General features: G+C 41.0%; 2 protein-coding genes across 2 annotated transcripts; one reads left to right on the forward strand and one right to left on the reverse strand.

Moving 5' to 3' along the window:
- The first annotated feature begins 1287 nt into the window (after nt 1-1287).
- Nucleotides 1288-10596, forward strand: cdkl1 (cyclin dependent kinase like 1 (CDC2 related kinase)). The gene is made up of 10 exons (XM_030117417.1): nt 1288-1367; nt 1962-2219; nt 4243-4364; nt 7454-7526; nt 7920-8010; nt 8469-8669; nt 8934-9016; nt 9098-9154; nt 9734-9895; nt 10054-10596. Exons 2-10 carry the CDS (start codon nt 2046-2048, stop codon nt 10153-10155), a joined length of 1065 nt encoding a protein of 354 aa, XP_029973277.1. The 5' UTR covers nt 1288-1367; nt 1962-2045; the 3' UTR covers nt 10156-10596.
- Nucleotides 10597-10764: 168 nt separating this feature from the next.
- dmac2l (distal membrane arm assembly component 2 like) lies at nt 10765-14739 on the reverse strand. Its single transcript, XM_030117418.1, has 5 exons — nt 14667-14739; nt 14482-14581; nt 13314-13522; nt 12623-12794; nt 10765-11534 (listed from the first exon to the last, which is right to left on the reverse strand). The coding sequence occupies exons 2-5, from the start codon at nt 14577-14579 to the stop codon at nt 11420-11422; spliced, it is 594 nt and encodes a 197-aa protein (XP_029973278.1). The 5' UTR covers nt 14580-14581; nt 14667-14739; the 3' UTR covers nt 10765-11419.
- Between the last annotated feature and the right edge of the window lie 284 nt (nt 14740-15023).

A 15023-nucleotide genomic window follows, 5' to 3' on the forward strand; every position in this document is an offset into this window, starting at 1 on the left:
GAATGCACAAAGAAAACAGGTGCCAGTTGTTTTTGGGTGAAATTGTTACATTTTTTTTTAAGACATTTCATTTTGTAGTTGACATGTCTTGTTGAATGTGGAAGCACAGGAATCTCTTTTTAACGGCGCTTTAGAGTCCAAACTTAATTCCATAAGTGTATCGGCTGATACATGTGTCTGTCCCTGAGCTCTCCTGAGTTCACCTGACCGCTCATCTACCAGCATCACTCGCTCTCTCGGGTGTGAATAGCTACAGGTGTCCTGCTTGCATTTCCCTCTGGAGGTGAAGTCTGCACTTCTACCAGCGCCAGAGTGGAAAAAGCAGAAATCTGTCAAGCTGCTCAGTGAGAGCGTCTGTGGACGAGGCAGGAAGAGTCGGGTGACTTCCACCTTCAGAATACAAACACAACAGAGCAGACATCTGCTAGCACCAAGAGGGTGACCATCCTATTTATCCACGTGATTCTCATCGTTTTTTTTAATGAGTAACCATAATTCTCATACATTGTTGTTGCTGAAGTTGCTCCCTTCAGCTTTAATCTGTATTTCCAGATTTGAAAAGATGGATGAAAATGTTTAAGGCCCACTTGGATTCACTTGAGTATTTTGGAAAGAAGTCTTGTGCGTGCAGTTTTGATTCCCAAAAGCAGTAAAACGCAACACCTTTTAATGATTACTAAGTTAAAATGAAATGTTATCCTGCACAAACACATGTATGCAAGCCTCAGTAAATGAGAGCCAGTGAAATATGGAATTTGATGTAGTTTCATTGTGCATTTTTTGAGGTGGAAATAATCTCCCGCTGTGGGGAAATCTGCAATGTTCACAAGCACTATACAGAAATGTAATGCAAATGTAAGCAATGTGCAACCGAGCTTTTTTAAGTGTAACACATGTAGTTTATAAGAATACATACAAGCAGTTAAAATGATTCGCATATTAATGAAAAAGCTAACATTTTTAATGTGCTGAATCAGTATAACATGCATTTAAGAGTTATTACACTTAAAAGGAAATTATATTCAGCCTTCTTTTACACACACACACACATCTTTTCTACAATAGAATTTTAATTATAATAACATCACAAAGAGAATCTGAAAGTATTAGGAAAGACCCGTCTGTCACAGTGCTGCATGTAGACTGTTTGAAAATCCAGCTCGGGTGAGTTGTTGCTCAGGTAGTTTTATTGTGAAAATCTGGACCGGACGTGTGTGTGTGTCGCGTTGGACTTGTCTCTTTAAAACAGGCGCTTGTTGCGGCTGCAGGGGACAGTCGAGCTGAAGACGGCGGTCCTGCAGGGTCTGTGTGAGCGACGAGGAGGCATCAATCAGACTGAGAAACATCTGCAAACTCTTCCACTGAAGGTGGGTCCAAACATTTCACATCAGAGATTTAATCTCAAAACTTTTATATTTTAATGTTTTATATTTATATTCTTCAAAAAACAAAACAAAAAAAAAACTTAGATGTATGTGTGAGAGTTACTTTTAATGTCATCACATGCAATCTCATAATATCAGTCAAAAATGTGTAACTAAAACTAGAGTTGGAGTTTCCACCTTTAATGTGTGTTTTTATCTTTTCCCGTGTTATTTTCGTGCGCCAGTGCGTCACTTTGATTTAATTCCCCTGGCTGCCTCACTCTCTGTTAGTTGTTTTCTCCCTGCTGCCCTTGGGGAACTTACCTAATGCACTTTGCATTGCAAATGGTTTGATTACACAGTCCTAACTGCTGGGATTTGGGTGTAGTGTTCCCTTTAGGCCGTTTACGAGGTCATCTCAACATTTTGCTCCCCTCACACAGGAGTTTAAACGCACGCAGAGCTTTGGGGTAAACATGTTTAACTCGGATCAGCTTGTTTGTGCTTTTAATTGTCTGACCTGCTTCTGGAATCAGCAGGTGGTTGAATCATCCTCATTTTCCTCCCAGCTGAGAGCCTCTTCCTGCTTGTTTTCAGGCTGCAGCGACGTCCCCGCCTCCCTCTGAGTGAAGGCGTCTGTTATCTGCTTCTCATCCTCCTGTGGGTGAGTGCCGGCCGTCCATGAGGATGGAGAAGTACGAGAAGATCGGGAAGATCGGAGAGGGCTCCTACGGCGTCGTCTTCAAGTGCAGAAACAAAGACACGGGGCAGATCGTGGCCATAAAGAAGTTTGTGGAGTCGGAGGACGATCCCATCATCAAGAAGATCGCTCTGAGGGAGATCAGGATGCTGAAGGTAGCTTCAGAGGCCTCCGCAGTGTCGCCAACTTCAGTTTTTAACTCTGAAAAACACCTTCTACATACCTGCAAAGAAGTCTGGATAAAAACACCAGAATAAAGTGACAGCCTAAAAAAAAATATTCTACTTAAACAGCTGTGAGATTCAATTTCTGCAAGAAAAAACATCATAAAAGCAGCTTCTAGATTTTAAAATTCTCAATGACGAGTTTAACTATTTGAGATGGGAATTAAAAGTGAAAAGTACTAATATGATTTTAAAATGATGTTTAATCAAGTCACAGTTCTGAGTCATGTCTTATAAATGTGGAAATGTGATAAAATTATTAGGAGTTGTGGTTTATCACATTTGACCATAAAGATGTCTTTGCGGAACCGAAAATGTCTGCTGAGGTCAGGATTGTGGTTTCTGGAGTTTATTCAGCCTAAATTAAATAATAATGCCATTTTTTAATCTGGAAAATTCCATATTTGCTTCACTTTTAGGAACAGAAACAGTGAAATTGATGTTATAATCAATGCTTCATACATCCTATGTCTAATAATTTAAGTTAGGCTGTAATATCAGTCACTTAAACTTTTGGTGATAACGTTGCACAATAAGAGGAAAAACGCTCATAGTTTGCTGAATAATGACACAACTTAGCCAGCACATTTTAATTTAAGAGATAAAATGGCAGAAATAAGTCACAAAATAAAATGATACACGAGCAACTTTTGGTCTGGTGGCCATATATGGACCCCAACAATCTTTATGACCTGTGAAATTATTTGTACTTACGCTGATGCAGGAAAGTGAAACTTCACCACATTTAACCCCCAATGTCAATTTCAGTCATTCATGAAATGGTTCAAAGCTAAATGTATTGTCAGGGGGAAATGATAAACTACATACATTTTGATTCAGTAACATTGATTCACAACTGTTCAGCAGCTTTCGGCACATTAAGTACCTGCTTCTTTTTATACCCTCTGGTAGAAAAGAAGTTTGAATGTGAATAAACTTACAGAGTTAAAGTAACACGAGCCAAAATGGGCTCTCCGAAAGCTACATTTTAACCCCAAAATAAAGGTAATGGGACAGTGCTTTATTATTGAGGTAAACCTGTAAAATTAAATCAAAGATGAACCAGTGCATTTGTGCCTTTAAAGTTAAAAAAGAAAAAATCCAAATATGATATTTCTCTTAGAAATCACCAAAAAAAATTTGTAAAAATTATGTGATTTATTTGTTAATTAATTAATTTATTTATTTTTGTGGCCCTTAGTGAATTTTCCGTTATTTCAAGTCTCTGTAAATAAGCAGATGAAGTTTAAGTTATCAGGATGTTTTCACTCTTTATATCAATGTATCTAAACGAGTTAAAAAAAATCTGACATTTTTACATGAACAAAAACTTCAATCTGCTCTAGTTTTTTTTTTTTTTTTTTTTTTTTTTACTTTTCATGTGTTGTTTTATGAATGTAACACCCCCCCCCCCCCCCCCCCTTCTTTAAAGTATAAAGAGCAGCTCCTGTGTGGAGCAGCCAGCAGCAGGGACACTGCATTAATTCTGCAGACAGAGGAAACACTTTTCTTCTTAAAAACAGCAGCGTTCAGACAGGGTTTAAAGAGGTAGGAAAAACCCCGCTGCTTCACGGCCGACTCCTCTCTGTCAGATACGATGTGGAAATGTCAGTGCACCTTCGTTTTAACGGCGGTGGAGTCAGAAACTTTCCATTTCCCCTTTTGGGTTGTTTTTGTCATTCATTGGAACCTGCCGGTCTTTGTTGCCTTCATGTTGAATATTGATCATCAAAGATGCGCCGGGCTTTAATTAGTCATGCGGTGGCTGGGAGGGTTAGAGCCCTGCTGGACACAGGCAGCTCATTAATAGCAGGGGTTGTCAGGGGCAACGGCATGTTTATTACCTCCCTGTTAATAAAGGTTTAGTCTGTTTGATGGGTCCGAACCGCAGACGGTTCACTCCTCCGAGCAGCACATTCACCTCCCGGGTTTGTTTTTTCTTGTGTTTGCGCAGCAACTGAAACACGCCAACCTGGTGAACCTGATCGAAGTGTTTCGACGGAAGCGGAAGCTGCACCTGGTGTTTGAGTACTGCGACCACACCGTCCTCAACGAGCTGGACCGCCATCCCAGAGGGTGGGTGGGTGTGTCTCCACACACACACACACTAACACACACACTGACAGCTCACTAGAGAGGCCGGTTTGTTCATCAGTCTGCTGAAGATGAACATTATCGCTGATAATACGGTGCCTTTCTTCCACAAAAAAAGAAAAAAAACATGTATTTTTTATCTTAGAGTTGATTCTCAGCCTCAATCTAGAAGAAACAAACAACTCCACCTCAGAAAAATCACAATGCAATGAAAAACTTTATTTTTTCCTTCTTATAATTCTACACATCCTCCTTATATGTGAGGTTTACTTCACATAAACTGAATTATTTCAAGCAATTTTATTTGTTAGCCTCTATCATTTTTGCTTAAAAGTATTAAAAATGTCAATATTTTATCAAGAATATATATCTTTTTTTAACCAGAGGCCTCATTTATCACAATAAAAATTTTATGAATGATTGAAACTTGGAAATAACAGTTTTATCACAAACAACCGTACATTACATCGACGTATTTTCTGACAAGTAAATGATTCATACATTCAAGCTTATGACTTGAAAATGATAAAGAGATGTGATTAAAATGATACAGAAATTGTGTACTTGACCAGCCGGTAAAATAAACAAGAAATAAATCAGATTTAACGTTTACATGGTGACATAAAAAGTCAAAACATCTTCATATTATCTAAAAAAACTGTTAAATCACATTACTTCTTCATGAAAATGGTCAAGATCATGCACCATTTCTTAGTTGACTGAACAATGCACAAATTAAATTGTATCAGATAATTTGTCTTTAGTGTTACTCAGTTAAAATCATGACTTTTGGACAAACTGAGTCCTATTTATACTCGATAAAAACCTGTTGATATACCATATACCGGTAATAACAAAGTCATTAATATGAAGAAGCACAATAAAATGTAGTTAAATGAATCAAACTTCCAGGTCCATGAGTTGACTTTATTTCTAAGATCAGTGCGTGAGGCCTGGAGGCAGCAGAACATCAATCTGAGCGGCTGCGTTTCATCCAACAGGCCGCTGTGTGCTTTGTGTTATCTCTGCATTACATATATACCACGGCGCTTTGTCCGCCTCTGATGGGCACAGCGCTGGTCTCCCGGGAGGCCGGCCGCCTCTCCGCGCTATGCTCACATCCATGCTCTCCCAGAATGCTTTGCTGGCGAGGAGCCACATTTTACAGGGAGTGTTATTGGTTGCCCCCCCCCCCCCCCCCAAACCAGCGAGAGGTTCAGAGGAGGAGAGAAAACAAGAAGTGGGGAGTCGAGACGGAGATGGTTATTGATTGCCAGTCACATGGCTCGAATTAGCCGTTTCCATAGCAACGCTGATAGACGACGGCCCCCTGAACCAACAAAGCCCCCAGTGTTGAGCGTTGGGGGGGCGCACAAAGACGGCGGCCGGACCGTCGCTCACTGTCGACGATGCGTCTGGAAATCAGACTCAACAAACGCTCAGGGTCATCTGTTCTCTCTGATCAACACACCCTAACTTATTCTAACTTTCAGTTAAACTACGGTACTTTCAGTGGTGGTTTGTGATAAATTTCAGAAGGATCGAGTTTGCGACTTTAAAAACTTTCTAAACCAATGCTGATGCCAGCAATTTTGATCTGAACATTTTAGTAGCCAGTAAAGTTTAGAATATCCTCTTCTTGTGTCTAGATTTGTGTCGCTTTATTTGTTGTAGTTGTTTTTTTTTTTTTTTTTTATGTGTTATTAAATGTCTGTAGCAAGACCAGCCATAGGAACTTTGAAACCACGGTCAGGATTTTCTTGTTCTTTACACCGGAGCTGAGGGAACCAGATTGTCTCCATCTGTCCAGGATCCGTCCTCAACTAATGTGCCCCACCCCCCCCCCACCCCCCACCCCGCTGCTTCCCCAAAAACATCACAATTGTTCTGATAGGTGCCAGAATTATTCAGAATCAACCAAACCTCAGAGTTCACGTAGCTTAAAAAAGAATCCACACTCAGCACCAGTGTATCACCTTAAACCTTCAACTCATCCCCGTTGGGTTGTTTACGGGGGCATCAAGGCGGACTTTTGAATTTCTAAAATGAAGTAGTTAATCAAAAAATTAAATTGGCTAAAATTAAGCGTTTTAGATTTGAACTTTGACAAAAAAAAAAAAAACTAAATCAATGAAGAAGTAAAGCTTTCAAAATGCTGTCCTTTTTTTTTGTGTAGCTAAAAAAAAAATATTCTTTTGTTTTCAACTCAAGCTGAATATTATGAATTTTCCCTGTGTCCTGTAGCCTTTAAAAACAATTAAATGAACATGCTTGAGTTGTTAAAATGCAGTAGAATGAGGGATTTAGGCACCATTGGTTAAATTGTATTCTAATATTCTGACATTTTAAAGACTGAACATGTGAAAAACAAAAGCTGCCAGTTGCTGCTCTGAGCTGTGAAACCTGTTTAAGCCAGCAGTGGAGTTCCTCCATGCTCTGAAGCGCTTTAGGCAGCAGCTGGCTCCGTGTGTTCAGGGTTAAATCTTCTGGATTTTGATCATGTTGTCCCCCAATGTCTCTTTAACCCTTCTGTCTCCTCTTGTGTTTTGCTTTTTATGGAGCAGCACAAATCAGCAGCAAGGCAGATTTATGTATTTTGGTGGGAAAACTTTTCAAGCTCATATCCATCTTCTGAGGTCACACAAAAACCATCCACCATTGGGTCATCCCACAGGTATACTGGGATTCTCAGTAGTTGAAAAAGGCCACGATATTGAAGAATTTGGAAAGTTAATTTATCATGGAAAAGGACTAGACCCTCTGACATTATTTATTGATAATTACACAGACAATTCTCAATGTTCCAAACATCTCTGACATGGAAAAAGGTTCGTGTTGCAAATGTTAATGTGCACAAAAAGGTAGAAACATAGAAAGACACACACACACACACACATTTCATATTGACTGAAATATTTTAAGTCATTTCTCTTTGTTTTTTTTATCCTACCTTTATAAGGCATGAACATCGAGAACACAGTGATTCATCTGAGATTATTTCCTGTCTCTTTACATTAAACTCTGAATCATTCTCTCCCAGTTAACTGTGTGGATGTGATTTTGTCGCACAGTGTCCCGGAGCCTCTGGTGAAGAGTATAACCTGGCAGACGCTTCAGGCCGTCAACTTCTGCCACAAACAGAACGTAAGTGACCGTCTCCTCTTCCTCCACCTCCTCCTCCTCCTCCTCCTCCTCCTCCTCCTCCTCCTCCCTCTGTGTGTGTCATATATTTCCCAGTTGTCAAACTCTCCCCTCGGCTTGTTTTTTAAATTCCTCTCCGTCCTCCAGCCCCCGCCGAGCCCCCTCTGCTTTATGGCTCCTTTTTTAACAAGAATTCTTTCCCCCTGACTGACCAGCAGTTAATGTATCACCGAGACACAACAAATGCTGCAAGGGCCCCCGTTCAACACAAATGTAACATCCCTCCCTCCCGTTTTTAACCATTTCTCATGCGGACCCTTTATTCGTCACCTCTCACAATTTAAAGCACTTTAAAAGTCTGTTTCTCAGCTCACGGTTTGATATTCTTGTTTGCAGTGTATTCACAGAGACGTCAAGCCGGAGAATATTCTCATCACCAAACACCAAGTCATCAAACTCTGCGACTTCGGCTTCGCCAGGATCCTCAGTGAGTCTCAAGACCTGCTGCAGTGTCGAGGAGACCGCCACATAGTGGTGGCAGGAGGCGTTTCAACACACCTCACGTAACCTCTGACATGATTATTCAGTTTCTTCAGCTTCCTACTGATTGATGTCACAGTTCTGTCGAGACACTTCCAGGAAAATGAGACGAAACAACAGATAAAAGCTCAAATTGCACCCATCACTTTATTAGGTACACTTGATGCACAGTATGATGCAGTGGTTCCACACTTTTCTCCACCAGTGTTAGAATGAAACCAAACACAGACGACAAATACACAAAAACAATTAAAATTCTTTGGTCTGCTCTGGATTTTAGTATCACAAGTCTGACTTTTTTTTTCTTTAAAAAGTCTCACTACAGGGATTACAGCGAATCTGTGAAACAGTTAAGTGGAAAATACTATCTGAATGAGTCGTACTCTTCTGTTTGTGTGTGGTTAGCTGGTCCGTGTGACTACTACACGGATTACGTCGCGACTCGCTGGTATCGGGCCCCCGAGCTGCTGGTGGGGGACACTCAGTACGGCGCTCCGGTGGACGTGTGGGCGGTCGGCTGCGTGTTTGCCGAGCTGCTGTCGGGGATTCCTCTGTGGCCGGGGAAGTCTGACATGGACCAGCTGTACCTGATCAGAAAGACTCTTGGTAAGTTTCCGAAAAAAGGCGTTACTGTAATGCTGAGATCTGTTATATGGCAGTGATGTTATGATACGTGCCACAATGCAGACGCCGCAACACGAATGATAAGTGTCACAGATTTCAAAATGTGCAGCATAATGTGTAGCTTGTATTCTCTCTCTCTCACTGCCCACATTTTGCCTTGATGGCTGCAAATCTCCCGTAGCTACTCAAATGAACGCTCTCTTTTCTTTTTTTAACTGATGGAATGAAGTTCTGTTGCCCCTGCAGGAGATCTGATCCCTCGACACCAGCAGGTCTTCAGCAACAACCAGTTCTTCTGTGGAGTTTCAATCCCGGACCCACAAGAGATGGTGAGGCCGAGCAAAAGGTTACAAATGAAAATTCAGATCAGTGATCAAAATAAAGAAAAGATACATTTTGTGTTTCTGCAGGAACCTTTAGAGCAGAAATATCCAAACCTGTCCCATCAAGCTCTGAGCCTCATGAAGGTAGCAACGTTTCTCTGAACTGAAATCACATTCGAATGCTTGTCTGACATGAACTATGCAGAAGACACAAAACTGACGGAAAAGCCACTGCATGAATGAAAAGAACACCTGACAAAGTTCTTTTCTTTTTTAATTTTATCTGCCATAATAATAAATTCAGCGGCTACAAAGATTCCGAAAGAAATGTTAATTCAAATCGTTGGATGACTCGGTCAGCACTGATGATTTCAAAGTATCAACGCAGATTACATGATGTAACTTCTACATTTATATAGATGGATTGTAAATGGTTTACTTGCACTTCGTTTTCCAAAAACACCAATATTATGTGTGTGAGTTGGCGTGACTCCACCACCACCACCAGCAAAAGCATTAAGATGCCAGAAGTGGATGAATATGTGCTTTTGCAACAAATCCCGTTTTAACACAAGTGTCTGTATTTATGGTCTGTTAATTAATGTGAAGAGTTTCCCCATCCCTGCTTGTTTATGAAATTCAGTCTCGTAATTCTGGATGAGAAGCGTTTGACCCCGTGAACGGTTTCTCCTGTGTGTGAACGTGTGTGTGTTCCCGGTGCAGGGCTGCCTCAGGATGGACCCGGCGGAGCGCCTCAGCTGCGAGCAGCTGCTGCAGCAGCCGTACTTCGACAGTCTGAGAGAGAAGAGCGAGAGCACGTCGCGGGAGCAGGACCGCTCCGGAAATAGGAGGACGCGTTTGCCCCGCAGACACCTGCCGCCCGGGGTGAGGCGGCGCCGTCTGCACGGATAACTGACTCTGGACCTGTGTAGTGGGACGTCCCACCTCTGAGTCTGAATTTAACTGCAGAAAGTTTTTTGTTTCACTCATATTACCTTGAAAACAAACTTAATTCACTGATTTTCTTCTTCTGAATCCTCCAGTATTTGCCACAGCTGACCGGCAGCAGCATCTTTCCAGCGCTGGACAACAAGAAGTACTACAACAACCTGCGCAGGTTCAACTACCATCTGCCCAACATTTAGCCGCTCCAGGATCCAGCCTCTCTCTAGGAGAGCTGTGTGTCTCCACGTCGGTGTCGGTCTGCGCGCCGTGTCCCCGGCTCGTGTGTTGCCTGCATTTCAAGCTGATCTGTAGAGAAGACGAGGAGCGACATGCCGCTCCGCTCGTAGCTGCTGAGTAGACTGAAGGTAAAACTGACCACATACTGCCTTTCCCGGCTTGCCAAATATATCTATTTTTTTAAAACATATGTATGTATGTATGTATATATATATATATATATATATATTTATATATATATATATATATATATATATATATATATATATATATACATATAATGATGGACTCTGTAAGAGTGACACGTCTGTAGTTGGGAGTTTAATGTTTAAGTTATAATGTAGAATGACTCATAAGCATTTCTGAAAGTGATATTTATTGACGTCGGGAGCAAAGACGTTGCTTTAAATCAACTTTAAAGACGTTTAGCGGTAACACACCGGCCTCGATCGTCTCTGAAACTCTGGTGCTAAGGAGGTTTTCCAGCCATCTGTCTGTCCTCTGAGATTTTACAACAAATGCCAAAATAATCTTAAAAAAAAAAAAAAAAAAAAAAAACATTTGAATGACTCCTGAAATTCTTAATATTTTCACAAACTGCTTTCTGTGTACAGACATTAAGGTGATCTTTAATAAACCTACAGAGTATAAAACAAAAACTGGTGTTGGGAGTATAAAGTGCTTCAACTTGACTGTTTCTTCCAAGCTTTTATTAAGAAAATACCACATTCACACACAAACATACACTTATGATTATTAAGTGTCAGAATTACATCTGTGCAAGCATCTGAACACTTGAGGACGCTCAAAGGAAAATGTGATGTGGTTCATCTGCAGGAGAATGAGTGCTTCCTCTTGAGTTACTCAACAAAAACGATTGAAATTAAAACAACCTGGACTAATTTTCCCAGCATATGTAGTTAAGTAGAAGCCACCCGAAATGCTGTAATTCCAAATACGCATAATATCTATCACTGTTTGAGTCTACAGGCATAATTTGTTCTGTTGACTCATTTATTGGTAGGTTTTAGCTCATTTTAGCCGTTTTTCTTCTGATGGAAACAGGAAGTTCCCACTTGCATTAACACGTCGTAAAGCTAAGGAATCTGCATTTCAGCACATGGAAGCTCTTCAAGTTAACTCAGTTCTCCCGCTTTAAAGTGTTTAAAGAAGATGTCCTTTTTTAACAAATGCACCTCCCCCTCGAAAAAAGATAAAGTTTCTGAATCAGTCCAAGTCGACGACGACGTCCAGGCGTGGAAGTGCCGTCTTCAGCCGACCCACCGTCGTCTCCTTGTCTTTGATTCCAGGAAGATCGCTGAGAAACAGATACTCCAGATTCCTGCAAAGAGAAACACAAGTTAACAGGTTCAGTTTGTCCCATTTGTCAACAAATCTGATTTACAATTTATTCATGTTGTGGAAATGCACAAATCATTCAAATATTCATAGTTTACAGATATATTAAATGTTTATGCAGTTTAAGTTATTTAAAAAAAAATTGTATTTTGGGCCAAAGTACAAAATGAGCATAATATCTTTAATTCTAAAACACAAGATTTTGGAATATCTTAGATAAAATATATCAACTGTCCACAGATCAGGGACTTGACTGAGCACAATCATCCAAGAAAATCTGAGTCAAACACTGAAAAGATTTACTGTTAACAGAAAAAAATGGAATCTGGAGACATGCAATTCACAAAAACCAACATTTATATCGCAGACCGATGACCTCAGGTCATGAAGATCCATTGCAGTCATGTGATAGAAATCACTAAATGAACTCTAGGACACTCCAGAAAACCATTGTCATCGAGCATTGTTTGGCACCACTTAGTAAACAAAACTATGGCTGTCAACACTTTAGAGAAGCAAAATCCATCAGATTATTACAAAGTGTCATTCAAAACTTCAGGAAGAAATTTCATTTGATGTGAGAACTAAAGAACAAAGCCACCGTCTGACACCACTGTGAACAATTGAAGAGCCATGGCCTAGAAGAACACTTCGGAAAGTCATTGTCTGTGAGCATCGAACAAAGTCACCATACAGAAGGACGTCACCGTCTGTGAAAACTGCAGGATCCACTGTCCTTTGTCGAGAAACCATCGTCTGAGACCAACCTTTACTTCAGTAAACCTTTGTCTTTAAGCACTGAAGAAAATCATCACGTAAGAACACTTACAAAATCTATTGTCATTTCACAAAAAAAATGCGAGCACGTCAAGAGCCACTGTCTGTGAACACTGAACCAAAAACAACTCCTAATGTTCACACATGCTTCTGCAACATCGACAGTTTAACATTTCAACTTGCACTCAAATTCTGTATTTCCACAGATGATCTTGGGACAATTTTTAACCAGATGAGCGATTCAGTGTGCCACATTTTTCTAGCGTACATCTACAAGAGTTGCTGCTCACTCACCGGAGTTTGTGCAGAGCGATGACGCCCTTGTCGGTGACGTTTCCACAGGAAATCACCTCCATCATGTACACGCTCTCCTGCAGGTTCTGGATGGAGCTCAGCCTCTCCAGACAGGCGTCTTCAATGCAGATACACTTATTCAACTTTATGTCTTCCACATATTTCAAACCATCTGGAAGCAGGAGACATTAAAAACCGCGTCAGCAACACCTTCCACATCAAGCAAAGAGGAACTGGACACCAAAATAAATGGGCTCGCTGTGAAGTTGCCAGCGAGGCCGGAGATGCTGTAAAACATCCTTTGACTTGCGTCATGTTTGGAAAATCAGTCTGAGAGAGAGATGCTGTTTCACCCTCACCTTTACTTTCTTGTTAACACCGAGGGGAATCACTTTCAGGTCAACCGGCGAGGTCAAACCCGTGCCAACATGCTTCATGTAAAATTTACCCTTTCTGATCTCGGCTTTAATCTTTAATTTTGACTCTCTTCGTTTGGTTACTCCCACTGCATGTTCACATTTGCTGCAAATCCTAAGGATGGTCATAGAGCTCCACCGAAGCAAACAGAGCACCTGTACTTAAATATTGCACTTTGAAATTATGTTAAATACAGAAGGCATCGAATAGAGAGTGGTAAGTGATATTCTGACAAGCAACAGGAGGGTAATACTCTCTGCACTGTAACACTGACCCAGATGGTCAAACCCTCGGTACATGATGCAGGATTCGGTGGCATCGATCCCCTGGATCTTGTATCTGCCCAGAGGCCCGGTTGGCAGCCCATTGTAGTCGTGGTGCCAGCGTTCGAAACCCTGGAACCTCACTTTGGCACCGCATCTCAACAGCCACTCCGCAGCCGCTCGGTCCGGACCCACCGCTTTGATCCTCTCGTGGTCCACCCTGAGCGAAGACCAATGGACAGTTCAGGGGGCGTGCATGTGGCTGTGGGAAAAATTATCTTTTGTTTGATGGGTAAGAGATGAGAAATACGCTGGTGCAGACTCAGAGTTGGGTTCTGTGCCTTTTATTCTGTGCAGTAGGGACAGGCGATCGCTATTGTGGTCCAATCTAAATGGGTGCCCTCACTCAATACTTGTTTATTAAAGAAACTGTGTCTGCTGGTTGCACGTGTGAATGTATGCTTGGGGAACCTTAATCATAGTGAGGGCAACAGAAATTTTACTCTGAGTACACTCATGGCAGGCTATTTCAAGAAAATTATTAATTGTTAGTCTCTAGTTTGAATGAAAATGCATGAATTTCAGTTTTGTTTTTTTGTTTTTTATCATTCCAAGTGATTTCCACTGACATCAGGTTAAGTGTGATGAAACACATGACCTGTGGATCTAATATTTTCATAATTTTTGGAAAAAATGGCCCAGGTCTGGTATTTTAAAGGTTGAAAGCAAATGCTTTTGTCTCCAAATGGACATTTATTCATTTCACAGGTAGTAGAGTATTTTCCTCAACTCCCAAAGCTTTAACAATGTCCCTCCCACGAACAGGGAACCTTTTTTTTTTGATGATCCAGCTATGTCACTTACAGAAGTCTTCTCTAGGTGAGTGTACATACTTCTGATCACCAATGCCAGTAAATGAAAGAGGTGTAAATCAGCATCCTGGATCGAAATCCGAGGTCAAAATTCACTCAGGTGCTGCACTTTTTCCCCTGAAAATGTGAAGTCTCTTGAACTCTTGGCTTATTTGAATCAGACTTTATAAATCTAACGTTTACATGTTTTGAATGATCTCAATCAGAGTTCATAAATGAGTCATAAATTATCATTTTACGACTGATCGTGTGTCTTATTTCACTTCATGAACACGGATAACACACGTTGAATAACGCGGTCTCTCACTTGTTGAAGACGGCATTGAGCCAGCCCCAGAAGTGTCTGCGGCTCCCGCAGCTCTGCAGCAGCCCAGCGCGCTGCACCGCCAGCGACAACAGCCTCATGTCTGTGAGCGTCACAAGCCAAAACACAACAGTCACAAGAAGTTCTGCACAGAACGTTTCACTCACGAAATATCCCAAAACTATCACCTGTCCTCCAAATGCAACCGATTGTTTACATCACGGACTCCACCATCGCTTTGACCCGATGACCTCAGACGTCACAGATAGACGTTCTCTCATTGGCTGTACGCGTTGACGTCACGGTGCGACAGCTTGATGACAGGTTTTTAAAAATTGGTAACAGATTGATTGTATTTTATAAAATTGGGAAAAAATTAATTGTTGGTTATAATTTAGAACTTATAATAACAAATCCACAAAATAGACATTTATTAAATTCATTTTACCTCGTTGAATGTCACCATGTGAGGAAATTCAGTCATTTTAAAAGGGTGATTTTACATTTTCGAAATGACTGAAGAATTCACCCCAAAGGATCATATA

This window comes from Salarias fasciatus, chromosome 19, assembly GCF_902148845.1.
Source record: "Salarias fasciatus chromosome 19, fSalaFa1.1, whole genome shotgun sequence".
Taxonomy (NCBI): Eukaryota; Metazoa; Chordata; class Actinopteri; order Blenniiformes; family Blenniidae; genus Salarias; species Salarias fasciatus.

Coding starts and splice junctions, on each gene's coding strand:
- cdkl1 (XM_030117417.1), top strand. CDS start 2,046: ATGAGGATGGAGAAGTACGAGAAGATCGGGAAGATCGGAGAGGGCTCC. Junction 2,220..4,242: donor GGGAGATCAGGATGCTGAAG/GTAGCTTCAGAG, acceptor GTGTTTGCGCAG/CAACTGAAACACGCCAACCT. Junction 9,896..10,053: donor GCAGACACCTGCCGCCCGGG/GTGAGGCGGCGC, acceptor TGAATCCTCCAG/TATTTGCCACAGCTGACCGG.
- dmac2l (XM_030117418.1), bottom strand. CDS start 14,579: ATGAGGCTGTTGTCGCTGGCGGTGCAGCGCGCTGGGCTGCTGCAGAGC. Junction 13,523..14,481: donor CTCAATGCCGTCTTCAACAA/GTGAGAGACCGC, acceptor GTCTTCGCTCAG/GGTGGACCACGAGAGGATCA. Junction 12,795..13,313: donor CCGAGGGTTTGACCATCTGG/GTCAGTGTTACA, acceptor TCCTGCTTCCAG/ATGGTTTGAAATATGTGGAA.